At 38.3% G+C, this 18,450-nt stretch overlaps 1 protein-coding gene across 5 annotated transcripts in view; it reads left to right on the top strand.

Moving 5' to 3' along the window:
* LOC110040392 (uncharacterized) overlaps window positions 1-18,450 on the top strand; it is a 36,063-nt gene that overhangs the window by 12,946 nt on the left and 4,667 nt on the right. For 4 of the 5 annotated variants that reach the window (XM_089278624.1, XM_089278625.1, XM_089278627.1 and 1 more), the window contains 7 exons: window positions 2,566-2,631; window positions 3,131-3,270; window positions 3,440-3,581; window positions 4,136-4,187; window positions 7,670-7,765; window positions 9,281-9,324; window positions 10,808-13,164. In XM_089278624.1, the coding sequence (XP_089134750.1) occupies window positions 2,566-2,631; window positions 3,131-3,270; window positions 3,440-3,581; window positions 4,136-4,187; window positions 7,670-7,765; window positions 9,281-9,324; window positions 10,808-13,164 (2,897 nt within the window). Of the gene's footprint in view, window positions 1-2,565; window positions 2,632-3,130; window positions 3,271-3,439; window positions 3,582-4,135; window positions 4,188-7,669; window positions 7,766-9,280; window positions 9,325-10,807; window positions 13,165-15,702; window positions 16,522-18,450 lie in introns of those variants that run through there. The other variant, XM_089278628.1, reaches the window with a different exon arrangement.

Below are 18,450 nucleotides of genomic sequence, written 5' to 3' on the forward strand. Positions count from 1 at the left end.
AACTGTAATAATTATCAATGATCCTCAAAGCTTTGTGTGCTTTTCTGTTATCAATGTTAAGATTGATATTTCTGGCCAATTGGTTTAAACGAAGTTTAACTTGCACTTATAAGCACTGCTATTCCATCACACTGTAGTAGAATAGAAGTGTGGAAAACTGCAAAGTCCTTATATAAAATCGTGTGTCACACACCAAGGTTTTATGTATTTGTAGCACTTAGAGAATCAGAGTTTCTTTGGACATTCTGTATTATCCCCGCAGTTTCAACTGGTGTGAAAAATGTAGTAGTGTGTTTGTAAAGTTTTTTGTTAAATCTTTAAGTGCAACTGAAACGAAATTTTCGTTTTCTCCTTTATTAGCCCAATCTATAGTTTCAAACGTGCTTAAAATAATGGTTGACTTTATTTCTGTCAAATCCTGACGGTAAGTGCATTTTGTAGCTGCCGAAAATTGACTTTTTGGAGCAAAACTGTGTCCGGGCTCTGGAACTGAGTTCATGGACCTTGTGACGTCTCTGGTTGTATTCACGCAGGAAGTGCTATAGATTCTCTCTTGTTTTTACTTGATTTATTCAAGTTTATTCTTCATATTGTCGATACCTACTAGTTTTTTACCTTGTAATTTCTGTCCAGCCTTGACAGGAAATACACATCATAAACGTTGGAGGGCGCCAAAGAGTGTCGATTCACCAAAATGAACGCTACAGACTAGAACAGCTCAGTATACTTTTCGAACATCTTGAGTACTCGATTGGAGACTTCGAAGACGAGTGTGGCAACTTTTATATCACGTCCTAAAGCCGAAACATGATATATCGTCGTCTGTTTTCGGCCTGGTTCTGAAATTTGGATTCTCACGTTTATCTAAGGTCTATTAACAAGGTTCGAATATATCCTCGGCAACTTTACCGCATTAAAAGCGGTAAGCGTATCAGCCATCCGCACAATCACAAAGTTATTAACGGTCCACAAGCTTTGAATCGAGCACTTCTTTGCACACAGAGGGCATCTTTTTATGATACTAATAAGTGAGAGTTGTTGTGGTAGACAAAGAGTATCTTTGAAAATTGTGATCCACAGCAGGGTTTGCTTTATCGCCGCATACGTATTCAGTATAAACAAAGCGAGAATTTCGCTTCTCTTGTACACATATCTCCTAATTGCAATATTTCACGACCGACGGATTACTCCTGAAAACATACCTGTAGGGTCATGGCAGTTTACCGTTATACTTTTAAATTCGCTCCCTCCATATAAAAGAAGAGAGTTTCTTAAATTGTTGCTGTTGTGATAACTTGTAGGATGTAGCAGATACAACTGGACTAAAGGTCACCGTAGCACAATCTCGTCCGCGGTGAAACTAACAAAGCGTCCGGTTTCCTCAAAGCGAAGGGACTCGAAAACTCGAAGCGTTGTTGCTGCAATTCGTACAGCAGCACTCCAGATAATATTTTCAAAAGCTGCTTTCTCTTGTTTTCATGTCTTTTTTACTTTATGAGTGTAGATATTGTTTGAAAAGCTTACTTGATGGGCAGCTACATGTACCTCAAACATATCAAATACAACTCATAAAGATCTGAGCTGGTTATAGCTGTTTGTTAATTATGAATGTGCAAAAATTATCCACACTGCAAAACAACTTGAATGAGGTAATAAAACAGGTGATATAAAAATGAAAACGTAGAGGTGAAACTCTAAGGTCAGTGTAACCTCCTACATGTATGCAGATGTTTGTCCCGTCACGCATTGCTCTCCAAGAGAGGAAAGATTGTGTGACGAGCGCAAAGAGCATCTATGTCGCTGAGGCTAGAGTCAGTGTGACGTCAGTATTTTTTTGGTGTTAATTTTTCATGATACGTACAACAAAACATTACATTCTGTGACGTCAGTATTTTCGTTGATGTCATGATACATGAGATGAATGAACTACCTGAACTTCTAAACCCCTTTAATTACAAGTCCACTTTCTGGTTTCTATATTGCAAAACCCTTTGTCCGCCTTTGACTTTACGGAATGCCAAAGGCAGCTGCAGGCTATTTATAATACTACAAGTAAGTTTAAAATCCCCTTATGGGACTCAAACTCTGCCGTTCATATAGACATGATCTTCACACAGTTGTCATAGGTGAAAGATGACAGGAAGACTAGCAGAGTAGTGAAAGAGATCACTTACATAACATTATTAACATTGCAACTCAACAAGAATCTTAAGCACACTTCTTGTCATAGAACGGTGAAAAAGCTGTTGATTCTTGTGGCAAGAAAAGAAACTGGATCACATGAGCAAATCGGGCAAATGTGATATCTGATATCCTGATTCAAGACCAGCCCTCCCCCGATTCAGTGTGTGAGACCTTCATTTCTTGCCTCTTTAGCAAGCTCAGCCGGCACGCGTCCCAGATGTTGTTTGGTGTATTTTCCTCTTAAACACTCGTAAATAATAGTTGTTTTTCTTTATGGGCACCAATTATTTAATGGGCACACACACATGATTGCCCTTGGTGATCAGGTGTTAAGTTTTTAAGGAGGTCAATTTGACCAGGTTTTCTCTTTCACGTATGTAGACACATCAACAGGCGAAGACAGTTCACAGAGTGACCATCCAGATGCTGAACGAAGCAGGATTGCAGGTACTATTTTAGGGGCAATAGTTCTGGATTGAGCATGTTAACTGTGAAGCATGCTGGGAGTTCGTCACAGGCTCAGTAAAATGTTGTGGTGTTGTTGGTCAAGAAAGTTAACTACTATGTTGTGCTTTAAAACTTACTTGATGGGCAGCTACCTCAAACATATCAAATACAACTCATAAATATCCGAGATGTTTGTGGTTATAGCTGTTTGTTGATTGTGAACGTGCAAAAAAAATGCTTTTTTGTTATCCTTACTGCAAAACAGCTTGAAAGAGGTAATAAATTACAGATGATGAAAAAATGAAAACGTAGAGGTGAAACTCTAGAGTCAGTGTAGCCTTCTACACAGATGTTTATAGGTGCAAGTCAAGGAAAGTAACTTCACTAATAAATGAAAAGACAATGTCAGTTAAGTTGTCAAGTTTTTTAGTTGAAATTTGGCGCAAATACGGCCGGTACATCAAAATAGTTCTAAAAAAAGCTTCTCTTTTGCCTGTAGCCCAAACTACTGTGAAGGACATGAATAGAGGACAGGAGCTGCATCAATATGAAGATCACGATACTTGGTTGAAGATGGTCAAACAGGACTGGTACTCCTTCCAACGCCTGAAGGAGGCACAGACAGATCAGCAACGAAAGGTTTGTATGATTATTATAAATAACACATTCAATTTCCTATTACAGACGCAAGTAGCTTGTGAAAAAAACTTGCGAGTAAGACAAGAGTAAACTGTTGCACTGTTCTCAATATAAATTAGTAGTATGTTAATACTACAATAACTAATATTTTTTTTGTTCTTCTTCCTAGCGACTGAATATGTTTGTTGCACGGTTCCAGGACCAGTTTCCTGTACAGTATCAGTGTGATGGCTGTGGTGTAATACTGTCAGACATCCGATACCGCTGCCTTAACTGCATTGATGTTGACTTCTGTTATGACTGTTACACGAGTGAGTATGGTCCTTTATGGTCTAAATGTATTCCTGGGAGCTAAAGAAAACGACGATAGGCAGGCTATATCATCCTTATGTACAGAAAAGGTCCTTTTCAACTTTTGAACAGGAGATAAATCAGTTTTTATGGTTACAACTCTTGATAAATTAATGCCTCAAACTGAGTTTTCCCCTAATCAGTAAATAATGATGTTCCTTAGTAACACAAAGTATTCTGAGAGATTTTTTTCTCCATGGACTCAAGCTTCTGAGAAAAAGAGTGCCAACTTTTACCAACATGAGTCCATAATTCTAGTCTTTGTACACGCCCGACCCCTTCCTGGGCTACATGCTTGTGTTTGGTAGGCTTGAATGCTATTCCTGAGTGAACACATGCAACCGTCAAGAATTCTAATTACTCTTTTTTCAGCAGGAATTGGCCAAATCACACTTGTTTCCAAACTGAATTGGTGTTGCCAAACAGGGATGTATTAGGTGCTGTCTTGAAGTAATTTGACGCATACATTTTTGTTTTACAATTATTTAAGTTTGAATTTATTTTTTTCAAACAGAAAGGGTGAAAGCAGAGGGTCACACAGAAAACCACGAAGTTATTGAAATGAGGTTGGTGCTAGAATAAACAGCTGTTTAGTCGTCTACAAACTGGTAATTTTTAACCTTTTAAAAAAGTGATAATAATTAAATTGAACAATTCATTGTGACAGAATGTGCAAGGGAAGCCATAAGTTTCACTTGATCACCTTAAAACCCTTGTATGTCACACCATGTGCCATATTCATTGTGTTCAGTCATAGTTGCTTTCTGTTTATGTTGTTTTTACTTTAAAGAAATCAAACTAAGCTGCTTCATTCACCTCGTCAAATATTTAACCACCACACGTACAATATAGCAGGCTTAATAGGACACCCAAATCATCTTAGCAGTAAGAAGACTTAAGTGGCAAACGTAATTTCTAAATTAGTGTATTTGTGATCAAATTACTGTCTTAAACTACACACTACCAGCTGAAGTGGACACCAAAAATCCAAAATTGAGACCTTTAAGCGAGATGATGAGTATCCCTGTCTCTTTCAAAAGGCAGTTCCTCTCCACCCGCAATACTCAGTTAAGAATTCGTATTTCTTAAAGGAGCTCGTTCATGCGGTGAGATTATTCACTAAGGTTATTTACTTTGCAATCTATCTGTCAAAATTTAATCGTTTTTCGATGCCACTCAAAAAGAAACATATCGCGCAATGGGATATGATATTTACAACATAAGGCGACGGACCATTATTTTTTTCTAAGGGAGTTGGGAGTTTTCTGGGGTCCGAATTTTTTTTCTCACCTTTAGGTTGTGCATTTTTTGGTGGGCAATAGCTTGTGCAAGATTTTTTTTAACATAAAAAATCAAAACAATGATAATAGGAGAACTTGCTCGATTTTTTTCCCCATAGCTCCTCTTGTACGATTTTTTTTTTTTCACAGTTTTTGCTGTACAGGAATTTTTTTTCGGAAATTACCCAGACGCCACCCCCCAGAAACATAATGGTCCGTCCCTATTAAACATTGGAGGAAAAATAACTGCTCTAGTTATTTGGAATCAGGCGCAACAAATTTCTTCGTGAAGAAGGAAAAGAATATAAATAATTTTACTTTCTTGTTGTGGTTAAGAAGTTTGAACTGAAGTCTCTTCATCTGAGTTAATAGCGAAAATCCTCAGAAAAGCAACGCAATGTTTTATTCAAGAACGCAATATGAAGGGCTAGGAAAGTTACACAAAACGACCGAAGAAAGGCGATTCCAAACACTGAGGATTGCACTCGCTAATACACAAAATAAGTTTGGCAGGCTAAATGCGACTAAACTGTGTATCAGTAATGTAAGCGTGTATATATTATGGCACTACAAAATGTATTACTTTCAGTTCATTTCGATCTTTGTTCTGCGATGTCTTCGATTCAATTCCTTTGGGTTGCCATCGTAGTTTTGCAAAACAGAAGTATCCCTTCCTAGACTCTCAGTGAAACTAGATTTACATAATAAGTATTACACTAACAAATATTGAAATCTGGCCCGAAACCTGATGTCTAATATGGTTAAATTTGACTCGATTTCCAGGGAAATAAGTTGCACGTCGGATATCGATCATTTAAATTTTGAAGTAGGAAGTCAGAAGGCGCAGAAATCAGAAGTCAAAAGGCTTTCGCACTGGCACTTAAAAATGTGCAAAATTAGAAATCAAGTTTTCCTTTGAACTGAGCTATGTTGAGGAAAAGGTTGTTGTTTTGTCGTTTATGATTTTACAGTGTTTTAGGCGACCAAGCGGTGGATTAGGGCTTTTTTTTTTTTTGGACGGGGTGGTTTTTCACCCGAAGAAGCGCTTCTTTGAGCGAAAAATCATCAAGCTCAGAAAAAGCCTCAAACCGGCTGTGGAACGCCTGCAACCCTGTAAAATCACACGAATCATCAAGGACACAACATAGGTAAGTTTAAAGTAAAAACTATTATGAGGCGTCTTATATTTTCGGTATTTCATGAGGTGATAGTGACGCTTGCATTCCGCGCTCTGGCGGCCTGTGAGCCTAAAATTGGCTACAATAATGAACCCGTAATATAGGAAATCAGGTTATTTTTCCCTTCAAGCGGTGATGCCTCTTAATCCCGACTCTATAAAGCTTATAAAGCCTTAAAGAGTGCTTTACATGTAAACAATGTCTCAGAATTTTGCATTATATTATTCAATACACTGACACGACCACATCAATTAATCAATGGCCCAAATATATTTGAGAAAATAGAGTGGGTCTTCACGCATCCTTACATTTAAAAACACTTCTCCTAGGAAACTTAACAGTCGTTCACCAAATTATGGACCAATCGTTAGGCTCAGAAGATATACGGTACCTCTTTCGCGGTTAGAAACATTGAGTTAAAGGATTTCTTTTAAAATTTTGACTTTTAATCTGACACTCCTTACTGTGGGGGAGAAAGGCAAGGAAGGTTTCAAGGATCACAGTTTAGAAAAAAGATGGTCGAGACCATCAGATTATAAATAAAAATGTGATATCAGAAAGGTAGGGCCTTTGTTATGCTTTCTTTATTAACTTTACATCATACGGTTCATCAGATTTTAGAATAAACTTCGTGGCCCTACGCTGAATTCTCGCTAGTTTCATATTTCTGTTTGTGAAGGTGGACGAGGCAACTGAACAATACTCCAACTTGCATCTAACCGGGAGCATTACAGGATCTTAAAAGTGTTTATATCACCTAGTTCTTTGTAAGTTCTTTTGATTACAATATAAGCGTTTTGAGAATTGTCGTGGAAATTAAATTTAATATCCCAGACGTGTCTGTGTAGGCTACACGAAATTGGCCACATTACGTTATTTCGGAGATTCCAACGGCAGATGATTTTCGACAATGAATTTTGCGTGAGTAAAAAATCTTTGAATTCGCCAAAAACATAGCCAGTGGAATGTGTAGCGGAGCAACAAACTTAGCCTTTTCGCCAGCATGGTCTCACTGTGTGTTTCTTTACGCGTTTAGCTTCAGCCTGCTATTTATTATTTTCTTATTATATTGTCTGACTGCTTCCAAATGCCTCCAAGAGCATATATTTTTTTGAAAGAAAAAAGTAGAAAGGGAGAAATTAGCTTGTGTAATAAACGAAAAGAGCTCAGTAAAATGTTTATTTTTTGTGTTCTGTTTTAAGTGTTATACCAAAACCAAAATGGCACATTTGTAGTTGCAGACATAATGTCAGCCTGCTAGTTCTAACGATAAAACATGGCATTGTTGTGTATGACTCTTGTGACTGCTTTTTAGCAGATGATAGCCATTGTTTTTCAAGGCAAAAGGGAAAATAACTCGGTTCTGTAAGCCTTTTAAATGTCCAAATACTTTGCCTTTTTTGTTTGAAATAAACTTCTTTTGCTCCCACCACCTGTCTTCCTTCCTGCCCGCCTGCCTGCCTGCCTGCCTGCCTGCCTGCCTGCCTGCCTGCCTGCCTGCCCGACCTACCGACTTTCCGACCAACTCGCTTAAATGCCATGTTCAAGCTTACAAGCTCTAATAATGTAATTCACGTTCCATTGTTTCAGATTCAAGTGTGGTGATTGTAAAGGTTTTATACTTGGGAGACGATTTTGCTGCTATAAGTGCCCTGACTTCCTTTTTTGCTATAAATGCCAATCAAGGTAATTTACATTTCCTTTGAAGTTGTTAATTTACAACTTAATCAGTTTTTTCTTTCTTCCATAAGAGATTCACACATCTGGGCATTAATCTCGGGTTAAATCGCATATGTATTTCTATCAAACAATCTTTACAAGGTCAATTGATAAAGAGACCATAGGGAGACTACAAACTAACTATACCCTTTCTCATCAAGGGCCCATTAACCGATCCTTGCGCGCGCTCGCGCGCGTTGCTAAGGAAGTGAAATTTCACTTCCAGTTACTAACGTGAGCCTGAGCCCCGGTAGATACTCTCTTATATGGGCTATACAGGTATGTGCGGCCCTAAAAAGTATGGTTTTTCAGCCGTTTTGGTCATAAATAGGGCATCGATTTTGGCCATTTTCGTCAGAAATAGGGCATGGTTTTTGCACTCTGGTCTTGAATTTACTATGTTTTTTAGAAGAAGCTACTTTTTCATCATTATCGATAAGATCATCAACGAAAGCCCTCATAAATTATGTTTAGAACAACTGTGCTGGCGCAACGGCCATAAATAGGGTATTAAATTTCTGTTCAGGTCATAAATAGGGTAGGGAAAATCGCAGATTTTCGTCATAAATAGGGTAAGGGTTTTGGGAAGCGGACCGCGCACCCCCACCCAATTTTTTTGGGAGTTTTCCTCCCCCTGGAGTTCTGAGCGCGGAAAATAAAACCAACTCAACAAATTGCAATATCGCTTTTATTTTAGATGTTTTTTTCTTTGTGTTTCACAAAATGCAAAGTAAAAAAGTACAAGCAAAAACAAAATAAGAGAAAGACGAGAAAAAAAAAAAGAGAGAAAACCAACTCCGTGTGGCTTTCGTGTACTTTCTTTGATCTTACCGAATTGCGCTGCTAGTGTGAACTGCCGCGCGCTGATGGGGTAACTTCCAATATATATCGGGGATACTTTCGGTTTCGTTGAGTGTCAAAGGAAACGCGGTTTATCGGCCTTTTTCGACGAGTTTCGATTAAAGCCAACGTTGGAAACATACCTATGCATTCCTTTTGTGAAATCGTACTTTTCCCAGAAAATTACGAATTTTTCAATATTTTGAATTTCTCTCAAAATCTGGCCTTTAAGAAATGAAACAAAATCTATGTATAGCGTAATGAGGGTTAAAATTAAAATATTAAATCAATGAACAAAATCCCGATAACGTAATTTGCCTGGAAGCCTTTGCATTTTGTCTGAATCGGTCACATGACCATGGGCGTGGCCTGATGACGTCAGCACTGGTGTTACTGAACATGAAAAAATAAAAATACATGAAATAACATTGAACTAACTAAAAATGACGAGGTTATATGAGGGTAAAATTTTCCTTAGCAACCGCTCGAAAAGATCAGTTAATGGGCCGTTAATGTACAGCCTCTTTCTATAACTAAGGCTGTCATACAGGATAGATGGGTGGGAGGTCAGTAACCAGAAACAAAAATAATTCATTGATAAGTTAATAAAAAGTTAATAAACAACGTTATCTTGAATCTTAGGCATCTTGCTGGCCACGAAGTGATGGAATTTCCAGAGAAGAAAGGTGAGAAATGAGTCCTTTATTATTTAGAAATGTCCTCGAGACGTAGTAGTAAATGACTTGATCGGTGAAACTTAGTCAAATTTACCCGTCTGTTTTTGACTGAATACTTAAGAACGTTTTCAGTTGAGTTACTGCAGACAGTAATGAACAGGAAATGTCAGATGCAAAAGTGATGATTTGGTTTTAAAGGCGGCGACTAGTGCAAACTGAATAGTGAAAAAAATGCTAGTCTTGATTGGAGGGAGGTACCTGATGACAAAAGTGCCCGGAAAGTGTGCAGGATGTTTGGTTTTGAAATTTGGTGGGGAAGTGGGTTGAACTGGAGGAGGGGATGAGGAAACTTTTTTGAAACTACGACATGTAAAAAAAATAAGACAATTGGTCACCATATCGACGAATTCGGACAGGATGATCGATTCATAGTACTTCACAATTCCTTTCAGTGTTAGCTCCATTTGATATGTTTATGTTAAAATTTCATTCCATGTTTCATAGCAGCAGAAAACTGGGAGAAAGAAAACTTAACGTATTGTAATATAGATGCACTATATCGGCCAAGGGGTACAATTTTATACGTACTGTGTACGCACACCTTCAATTGACCTCAAGGCTGCAATTTCGTTGTGCGCATGCTGGATGCTGAAGTCACAGTTATTTCTCCACAGTTGGTTCGATTTTTGAGCAGATCAGTCCACCAGTTTTGGCTGCTAAGTTTAGCAGATAAGAAGAAAATGTTGTCCTATTTGTCCATTTTGTCAGCCACCTTGGGAAAACTGTAACACATTATGCTGAGGATAGTTTTCTTCCTAACAGTGTTAGAAAAGTATTCGAAAACGGGTTACAGCGAATTTTACGCCGGAAGATCTATATTGTGAGTGTTTCGATACAGCTTTGGGAGACCATAGCAAACAAGACTAGCTCACTTTTCCAAAAGCCTTTTGATAGTCTTGCCTCCGTCACATTAATGTGAAGTTTCATTGGTCTTTGATTGACGTTATATCAGATATCGTATACTCAAAAAAAGTCATTTTAATTGTCTGATCACAATATAATGATAAAAAGAAAATCTCTAAATTAGTAAACCTTCAATTCTTCGAGATCAGATTTCATCTACAAAAACAATAATACTTACTTATACTTTATTAGTAACATATAATAAAGTATAAGTAACTTATCGGAGAATAAAAATTCTCTCCTTCATGTCACCTTATTAACGGGAACATTTCAAGTTGTAATTTTGCGTAATGTGCCTAATTGAAGTAGGAAAAGGCTGAGAAAGGTCTGGCAGAACTGGACTAAGATTCGACTGACAGACTTTCAGCCAATTAGCAGCGTTCCTCAGATCTCTTCCTTTCAATAGTGTACGGGAGCAAATCATGTGTTTAATTAGTCGGTTCTTTGAAGTAAATTCGTCATAATTAATTGGTCAAAATTGGGCCCAAGTCCTGTAATTTTCAACTCATTTCTCTTCTCTTTCGTACAGAACCGTTTCTAGAGGAGTGTCAAAAACAGCTACGTTCTCATTATAACACCTTCAGTAAAGTCAAGATCATCCCATGGAAACCAGCCTCAGCCATTCATATTGATGAAATATACACCCAGCTATCCTGGGTCAGGGATGACAGGAAACCCAGTGGAGTGACACAAGAAGAACTTAAAGACTACACTGACATATTCAAGGGCGACAAGCATCATCCTAATCCAAAGCGACTTCTGGTTTATGGCCGGCCAGGCATTGGGAAAAGCACATTTTCTCAAAAAACTGCTTTCGACTGGTCGAATCAGAGGAAAGGAATCCTAATGAAGTTTGATGTTGTGCTTCTGATTAAGTTGCGAGATGTGCGTGATTTGAAAGACATGCGTGATGTTCTAAGAGCTTCCAAACTGCTGGCTGGTGATGAAATGGTTTCAGTTGATGGTGTCTATGATTACGTACTTCATAATCAAGAAAAGGTGTTACTCATTTTGGATGGCTATGATGAGTACTTCTTTACTGGCGAACAATCACCTGTCCGTGACATTTGGGAGGGCACGCTACTGAGGGAAATCCACGTAATTATTACGACCCGACAAGAGAAAGCTGAAGAGTTAATATCGCCCAGCCACGTTCAATTTGAAATAAACGGTTTCAAGAGTGACGATCAAGTCAAGGTGTTTGCAAGGAAGTTTCTAAGAGATCGCCAAGATGTTGAAGCGTTTGTAAGCTACTTGTACGAAAAAGGTTTGAGAAACATGGCCGAAATCCCTCTTCTCCTTTTGATGCTCTGCTTAGTTTGGAAGGAAAACCACCTGAGGGAACTGCTAAAATCACGGGCCGACATTTACAAACAGTTTCTTCAAACCTTCTTGCACCACGCAGTCGCAAAAGATGCAAAACCAAAGCAGTTCAGAAAAATAGACGACTACAAAGACGAGCTTTGTATATTAGGCAAGCTTGCCTATGATGCACTTTTAGAGGATAATCTTTCTTTTCCTTTAAGCAAACTGCCCGACAGCAATTTAATGACGAAATTAATTGAAGTCGGTTTGTTTCATGTACTTAATGTTTCAAGTCTTGAACCTGAGGAAGCTGTATATTTTATTCATAAATCAGTACAAGAGTTCCTGGCTGCGTTTTATCTGAAGGAGGAGTTGTTAAAAGAAACAAGTACAACCTGTCTGACCCAAGTTGAATCATTTGAAAAGATTGTCAAGATGATTGAAGTTATCAGATTTGCCTGTGAGCTGTCAGCAGATGCGGCATACGATATTCTGAGTCATCTGCGGATCGTGGGAACGAAGGAAGGTCTGACAGAGTACAACTTCACTGAGATACCTTGTATTAAAGATTTGTCTGACAATCAACGCCAGTTTTTAACTCTTATTTCACATGGCTTCTTTTCCTGCTCTGCTGAGAAGAGGCGAGGTCACTATCCTATGTTTTTGTCTTACGTTGGTGGTGTTTTGTTAATTGATTCTGACCGGCTGCATAGCGTTGCCAACGAGCACTTCCTAAAATCTACTGCGGCGCCAGAGTTAATTTTCTTCCCTAGCGGCCTACGTACTGAGCAAAGCTATCAAGACCTAATCAGTGTACTAGAAGACCTCAGTGCAGTTGTTGTATGCTGTTCGGGCGAAAAGAAAGCTTCGGATTTCCTAAAGAAGCATTCATTTCGAGATGTAAATGTTATTGGTCTGAAGAAAGAAGGGAAGATATACCTTTGCTTTGCTGAGATTCAGTCACCGTTCCGCGCATTTCCCGCTGAAATGTTAAGGCAGCTTACTTCATCGTCAGAGTTTCCTCAGGAGAAGAAGCCAGTTGATGACCAGACGTCAAATGAACAAGACGACAGTAACGCTTTGTGTTTGACTGAGAACAGCACTGCCGATACTCAGGCTACTCAACATTGTCTCTCCTGTGTCTGGAACATTGATGTCTTTGTTAAAGGAAGGCAAGAGATGGAGACGCTCACTGACGTTCTATCTTTTGTGACATCTCCACGAATTATAGAAATTAGAGGGTTGCGACTTGTCACTGATCCTGTGTTGGTGGACACCCTGGTCTCACGTATTAACTTTACAAACAGACTTGATTTGTTAGTACTTAGCAAAATCAATTTGACAGCCAAGCCTGCTGCTGTCATCGCAACATCTCTGTACCAGGCTCCTAGCTTGTCTTATCTCGACTTGTCATGGAACCCTCTTGGTGAAGGAGTAAGTGATCTCACGCGACATCTCAGCTCTGCTACTTATCTGAAGACGCTGCTCCTTGATTATGTTAAGATGACAAAGAAGCAAGTGAGTGATTTGAGTGAAGCTGTGCATAAGACCAAGATCAGGCAGTTGTGGTCAAATTACCATGTAAGTTTTGTGATTTTTGTTACCATTTGTTTCAACATGTTTAGAGTAATACTAGATATTGCTGAGCTTTTGATTTCGCAATTTGTTTTGTTTTTCTTGTTTTGCCGAACAAGCGTTAAGTTAAAGAGCTTTAAAGTGCCACTAACCCCTCAAAAAATTTTTCCTTTAATAAAATCTACTAGTTTCCCTGATTACTTCAGCGAGAAAATTATCTCGATTGATTAAATCCCTGCGTTTCTACAGGCGTTTAAACATGTAATTTCTATGTTCACGACCGCGCAAAGTGGGATCTGGGTCGGGCGACTAGTGACGTCACTTCGGGAACCGGGCTAAAACACTCAAGAGACTTTTGACTAAGCTTCGAGGGCAGTCAAAACATTTTCGGGTTATTTGTGATTCATATTTTATCAAAACTGGACAAGAACTCTAAGTGAAAGAACTGTATCATCTAGCATTACAATTCGGAGTCTAGCTACGATTTGGACGGCTGCGAAGTACATATTTTTTTCCATTTCGAAGTGCGGATCGCCAGTCGAGATCGCCGCGTTGTATAATTATATTTAGGCCAGGATCGACAATTTGCCGGTCAATTTGGGTTATAAAGGTACAAACAATGACTGAAGAGTTAGCTTACAGCTCTGAAAGAGTTATAAAGATGTCAATGAACACGAGGAGTTGGTAATTTGACCTTACGAAACGTGCAAATCTCGGAGTGTCAAAACACTTTTACATTCAAATATTAATTTCCCCCGAAATACAAGTTAAAATGTGATGCAGTCGTACTCCACTCCTGCCTACTTCTCCAGATCAATGATTGAAAATAGTTTTAACATAAGAGATAAGCAGAGATGTCGGCAAACAATATTCAAAGGTGAGGTAACTTTTCGCTTCGTTATTGTCGACCGTCCGTAGTATATGCATATTCAATTACTGTGTAGAACACAAGCGACGCCAATTTGCATATTCCGTACTAGTGAAATCATGGAAAATCCTTTGACAAGATCTTGAAAAGAGGTTCAGTATACTTTCAGTTAAATATATACATTTCTACTTCACTGTTAGTTTGAATGAAATGTCCATTTTATGCACGCTAATAACCTGGGAGTCCTCGACTTATTAGTATGCGTTTCGGTTGACTGACAAGCGCATTCCTCTTTCAGCACAACAATCTCCGTCGGTAGCTTTAGGGTCGAATCTTAATCGTTTGTTTCACTTTCCTCATATATTTATAAATGCTTGATCCATTGTAAGTTTGTAATTTAGATGTATTTCGTTCAAAGACGAAGCTCAAAGAGCAAAACAATTCTGTATTCGGGATTGCAATCGAGATTACAAGCGACCTCCGGCCTGCGTGTGTTTTTATTAAAATCCACAAATACATAGCTAGTTCAGCAGGTCGAAGTCTTAACAATCTTCTTCGCGTCGTTGTAGAACGTAGGTTTAGTTTACTATTCGTTTAGACAAGTCTCTATTTCAAAACGCGATGCGTTTAATTTACCGTGTAATTTCGTCACCTATGGTTTCGTCTGGGACTCGGAGGATCGTTTGCGCTCGAAATAGTCAGATGGCTTCCAGCTTATCCCAAATTCGTGTCTTATGTAGTACCTTGACAATTTCAAGCTTTCCACTAGAGATAGAGAAGAATATATAGGCCATGAAAATCTCTAGGTTTTTACAGTAGCGGCGAACCCGAGATCGAAGAAATCCTCTATGGCTCCCCGGCTTTAGCTTCGCACAGATCAGCCCACTTCTTTGGTCTTTTTCTCGTTTCTGGTACAGTTTCATCGAGATAGAGGTATTGAATGAAGAGGAATACTCTATTGTACGCATCCTGTATTGCTACAGCCTCCAACAACATATCTTCCGTGCATTCTGCAACGATTTTGACACACTATCGCATGTTCGCATACATTTTTCTCAGAAACAAAATATTGTTATTGCCGAAGTGACGTCAAAAGCCAACTCGTTTCATTCTCCTCTATTCCTCGGTCGTGAACATGGGAAAGGGCAAATTTACAAACTTTAAAAATTCATAGAAAATTGACGAAAATAGCTACAACGATAATTTTTTCGCAGTGGTGATCAGGAGAAAAAGGAAATTTATGTTAGCGAAAAAAAAAATTTTGTGGTTAGTGGCACTTTAAGTATTTTAAGTTTTGGGGATAAAAAGTGCTATAAATCTGTCCAAATTAGTTTTTTCTGATGAAACTCAGACTAGAGCGTTAATTTTTCATGTATAATAATATACTTGAAAAAATTACTAGATTCTGATTGGCTGAGAGCAGTGCAGTTCAAGTGTAACACCAGTGCAAAAAGTGTAACACCAGTGCAAATTACACATCGTAATTCTAGATTATGATTGGCTGAAAGTAAATAGGAAATTTTCTAAGCCAATGATATCACGTAGAATGATGGCGACAATTTAGTGCAGAAACTTTGAAAAAAGTTTTTTCGAATGAGAAAAAATGGCTTTAAGAAAGATCTCCCGGCATTTCCTCTTGTTGTAATATAACTAGAGTTTGTTTCTCCGAAATGAAGACCACCCGCGGAACTACAAACAAATGTCGTTTACAAGATCCCATGCGCCGATTGTCCGTGGAGTTACATCGGTGAGACTGGTAGATGTTTACAAACAAGGAAGAAAGAACATATTAGACACACAAAAACCTTTAAAAAGGGCTCCAACATTGCTTCACATGCCTGGTTGAACGACCATTCCATCGACTTTGACAATGCACGCGTGATTGACAAGGGAAATTTCCGTGTTAGAAGAACTTTGGAATGCTGGCACACAGCAATTACGAACCATGCTGACAATAATGTGAAACAATTACCAAGACAATATTTAATTTTATTTTGAACCTCACGTTAGCATTTTTTACTCGCACACAAGCATTTCTATTGTTTTTATTATAATTTTGTTTTTTCACACTTTTCTTAGTATATATTTTACGTTCGCGCTTTCTATCCATTACTCGTTAAAGACTGCAGACTGGTAGTCGAAAGCTCGTTTTAAGCAATTTTTTAACCAGAGATCGTTTTTCTATTTTTCCAAATGTCTTATCCTGGTTACTCATCTATTTTTAAATGAATGAAACTTGTTTACGTCAGAAGAACCTTGTTTCAAATTTAAAAAGTGAAATCAAGTAACATGTAATCGCATGGTTTCATTCTATGACTTGAACAGAAACCACTCATCGAATTTGGTTGTAGCGCTCATTTAAGTTTTGATAATCGTCGGAAATTTTACTGATGCTTATTTCACTTTGAAAGAAAACTCGAACATCCGATAAGAGCCAATCCTGGACGTAGAGGAAACATAACTCTTCGAATCAATAAAGCACATAGTTTGTTTGTTTCTTTGTTTCTTTGTTTTTTGTTTTTTGTTTGTTGTTTTTTTTTTCAGTGAACACTTTGTCTTGGCTTCGATCATGCAATCACCGAAAGTGTGAAAGTCAACCGTATCAGCCTCTTACACTTTTCTCTAACTTCTCTTTTGGGAGGAAACCCTTCGCTTTCTATTTCAGTGTTTTCTTTCCACATCACTGTGCCCTCGAACATCCAAGGGCCAAGTATCAAAGCCCGTGGCATAACAGAGGTCACAAATTTTTAAAAGCCTTTTTCAGATTTCTTTTCTGATTGGTCGACATTTCAACGGCAGAAAAGTCCTGAAATTTGCGAACGTAAAATTTCCAAGCTTGAAATCTATTTATGCTAAGAGAATTCTGATATACACGAGAGTCCGTGATAGAACAGACTGTAAATTCGTAAAAGTCTGTTTCAGCAATGATGTTTTAACCGACTCGTCAACTTTCTTCCAAAAAATAAAGAACAGTGTATGGGAAATTCGCCAACAGTAAAACATCCAGGTGGTGAATGGCATTTTGATCCTGTTCGGCTCGCTTCTGTTCTTCATTGCAGACGTTTTAAAGAGGTCAGCACCACACTTCCTCTTCATGAGATGGAGTGTGGGACTGACCCTGAAAACGTATGCGAAGGAGTCTGGATTTCTTGAAGACTGGGGCAGCTAACTTTAGGCGTTTGACTTTAAACCTTACTCAACTGACTTAGCTTGAGAAAACAAGTTCATGAAATAAATTCTTCCACTAAAAGAACTCAGGCTGCATCATGGACATTCTATTGGCAGCATTCGTGAATAGTTCTCAGGAAGTGGAACGGAACACCCACCCTCCCCGGTGACAAGAAAAATCCTCGTCCTCGGTCTCATCGGCTGCTTCATTTGGATTATCTAATTTATGATATGAATGACAAAATTACTTTATTGTAACTGGCTGAGTGCGGGCCAATTTATAGTTAATTCTTAATTTTCACTGCTGTGCGAATTAACGCTCGCGTGTTCGTAATTTTTTTAGTCATATAATAAATAAATAATCGTATGAAAGCTCGAGCAATTAATGATTTACACTACGGGTGATATTTGAAAATTCTTTCAAATTGCACTCGCCTGCTCGTGCAATTGTGAGAGAATTTTCAAATATCACTCGTAATGTAAATCCAAGTGCACTGGCATTCATACGATTACCTATACTAACTTCAAAAGTTATTGGAAGGGCTGATATTGGAAATTCCAACTCAGTTTATTGCTTACAGTCAATACAAAGATAGCGCCATGCATGTACTTAGACTATTCCCTGACCACTCCGATTATAGTACGTTTCACAAGTTTGGTTTGATGACCAAACACATCCTCCTCTCAATGCAAAACGTTCTGAAAACATATACTGTCGAGGATAGCTATATTTCGTCGGATTTTGTTTTTTCTTCTGGACTAGCGGGAACCAACGTTGGACTCAATCCCTTCCGAATGAAACAGCGGCAACAACTTTTTGAGACAAACAAACAGCCAGTATTCTACATCCCTTTAATTCCTATTGGATCGGTTGTCAAAGAATAATTGGTAGTTAAAAGGTATTGATAAACTATAACTTCAGGAGAACTTTTTACCGTCGTATTGTAGCTTTCATCTTTCTCGTGTGGCGCACCGTCAGAAGTGCGGTCTTTAAAAAAGCCTTTCTTCAAGAGTTCGTATGGGATATAAAGATTTATCTTATCAATGCGGTTCGACCATACTTCAAAACGTCAATGTGAGAACGATATGAATTTTAAGGACTTTTAAAGCAATGTAAATTAGGGATCTTTAGTTTTCACAAAGAATGTTAACAGCTGTTTTATTGCGAGCTGAACGGACACACTACTATTTTCAAAAAACATAATTCTCTAAAAAATTAATGATGGGGAAACAGTGCACATTTTTAAAGCTTACAG

This window comes from Orbicella faveolata, unplaced genomic scaffold (genome assembly GCF_042242905.1).
Source record: "Orbicella faveolata isolate gen_17 unplaced genomic scaffold, um_ofav_v1 contig_46, whole genome shotgun sequence".
In the NCBI taxonomy this organism is placed as follows: Eukaryota; Metazoa; Cnidaria; class Anthozoa; order Scleractinia; family Merulinidae; genus Orbicella; species Orbicella faveolata.